Source organism: Scomber scombrus, chromosome 18 (assembly GCF_963691925.1).
Source record: "Scomber scombrus chromosome 18, fScoSco1.1, whole genome shotgun sequence".
In the NCBI taxonomy this organism is placed as follows: Eukaryota; Metazoa; Chordata; class Actinopteri; order Scombriformes; family Scombridae; genus Scomber; species Scomber scombrus.
In genome coordinates this window covers 1,859,805-1,862,238 of record NC_084987.1, presented here as the reverse complement: position 1 = coordinate 1,862,238, position 2,434 = coordinate 1,859,805, and the positions used below count along the sequence as shown (strand labels likewise).

At 40.8% G+C, this 2,434-nt stretch overlaps 1 protein-coding gene across 1 annotated transcript; it reads right to left on the bottom strand.

Annotated features, from left to right (window-relative positions):
• Nucleotides 1-401: 401 nt before the first annotated feature.
• On the bottom strand, nt 402-1,298 carry LOC133999221 (natterin-3-like). Its single transcript, XM_062438412.1, has one exon. The coding sequence runs from the start codon at nt 1,296-1,298 to the stop codon at nt 402-404; it is 897 nt and encodes a 298-aa protein (XP_062294396.1).
• Between the last annotated feature and the right edge of the window lie 1,136 nt (nt 1,299-2,434).

Genomic DNA, 2,434 nt, shown 5'->3' with positions numbered 1-2,434 from the left:
TCTTGGCCCTGACTGGATGATCCTACAGGTTTATTGAACATTGAATTATTTTAACACAGATGTTGCAGTTAGTTTGTATATATGTTTTTTAATTAATCACAATTGTTTCTTAGATAATACTTCAGAAAACGTTCTTCAAAAAACTTCAGGAGACCAGGATGTCTGATGCTGGAAAGTTTATTGAAGCTTGATTGAAAAGAACAGAGTTACATTACAAGAGAAAACACTGCAGTATAACAGTGTTGTTGGTTCAGGGATCCAAAACAGCCTGCTTCAGACTGAACTGAGAGGCTGCATAAAGGGCCACTATAAGATTAATATGTTTTTTTGAACTGTGAATCATGCAAAGCTAGTGGAGTAAAAAAATCAAGTACCTTTTTAAGTATTCTTCCATTTTTCTTTCACTTGCAAGGCTTAGCATTGGGTATAGGAACACAGCGATCCACAACAGACTTGAAATCTACAACATTGACACCCTTGTACACCCCAGTGATGGTTGTCGATCTGGTTTTCCCATTACGGTAGATGCGGGTGAGGCGTGCTGTGTAAGGGATATTTGCTGAGTACCTATGTCCTACAACACTGACAGCGCAGGAGTGGTTTGGTGGTACAGGTACTTCGACAGTAACAGCGAGGTTTTTCGACACCTTTAGGGTGGTCCCACTGGAGAATGTGTTGGTTACCTCAGTGCTAACCTCAATACCTGTTTCGCCGATTAATGGGATTCCAGCAGAGATGCTAGCTGTGACACCAGCTGAGATGGCAGTGCTAGTGTCCCACCTTTTCTCTTCTTCATATGTGTTTGAGATCGTAGATGTTTTTGTGACATCTCTGCACTCATTGTTGATAATGGTAGACGTGCCCATGATCTCTGGAGGATGCTGAAATCTTTCAGCTGCATCAATCTTGTACCTGACATCAGAAATGTGCTCTTTGAAAATATCTTTGTTAAAGGTCAGGGCCTCATAATATTCGTACCTATATTCAATACCTCCCCAGGTAAGGTAGAAAAGTTTATCATCAGCATACCCAAGACCATACTCGTTCTTTGCAACATAAAGCTGATAGGAGGAGCAGGTCTGGATTGAATATGGAGGCACTGAACCAGGGTAGCCTTCTTTCCACTCCAAAGCCTCCAATGCGTCTTCGCTCACCAGGACATCAAAATTATAGCATGTACGCTTTATTAAATGACGGGCATAATCGCACCAATCACTTCCTGCAGGGCTAAAACCTGAAAAACAACCGCATTTGCAGATGTAGTCACGGCGTTTTTCGTAGCTGTTGTAAATCGACATAGCTCCATAAGGAAGAGGCCTGCCAGAACGCCTATGCACCCATTTCAGTTTGGAGCTTGCACCAGGTATGTTGGAGGATCTCTTCTGTCTCAACGTTCTGTTCGACGTGATGTTAAGGGTGCTGTCCTCTGATACTGGTTTCGGTATGGAGACTGTATAAAAGCAAGGGAAAAGAAGCAGACACAGTGGGCCAGTTGCATGAACATGTTTGGGCCTTTTTTCTTAAATTTGTCATACTTTTTTTGTTAGGTGGACCTATACGAGTGCGCCATGTCTAATTCTCCAAACACTTGTATCACCAGGAAACAGTCGTAAATGACCTTCGTAAACATGGTGAATCCCACCTCTTCTAAATGAACGCTTGTTCCAGAGAATAGTAAATTAACATGAATGATGCCCTCAAAATACCAGGTCAGGCTGCAGAGAAACTCCATTCATGTAAATGTCACTAAAGACTAAGACTGAGGTCCCGCTCTCAGAAATAGATCAACAGAAACACAGATTATTATTTTGTAGTGTAAATGGTGGAATTAAAAGTCCAGAGAAAGACAAAGAATGAGGAAAAATGACCCGTGCTGTGAATGCTGTCTAAGCTTTTGCACCGTCACAGAGATAAAACCAAAAATGATTGAACATGAATTAGATGCCAAAAACATCTTGCTAGTGGAGTCATCAGCCAGCTAAAACTTTGATCACCAATATTTCAATTAAATGAATAAAAGTAATTAATAAATAGTCAGTTTACATTGTGGAAAAGTAGCTTTGTAGTTTCAGCTAATATTTATACTGTAAGCTTGCATTATATCATAGTCTCAATTGTCAATTTAAATGACTGATATATCTGCCTGACTTGTTGAATAGCCTAAACTTTAATACTAAATAGCCTAATGATTTTACAAACAGAGTAATGTCATCATGATTATGGATTCAGAAGTGCAATTTAATGAACGGGACATAGTCCATTACTCAGGGTGTGAACTAGGGGAGCCAGAGGGAGCTTGGCTCTCCTCAATAAGACATGAGCTCCACTGATTTGTGATTATTTTTGCAGAGAGGTCTAATGGCGCTTTTCCACTACACAGTTCCAGCACGACTCAACTCGACTCGGCTCGACTCGCCTCGGTTCTTTTTGCGTT

Excerpts from the sequence above, each read along its gene's own strand:
- LOC133999221 (XM_062438412.1), bottom strand. The coding sequence starts at position 1,298 with ATGTCGATTTACAACAGCTACGAAAAACGCCGTGACTACATCTGCAAA.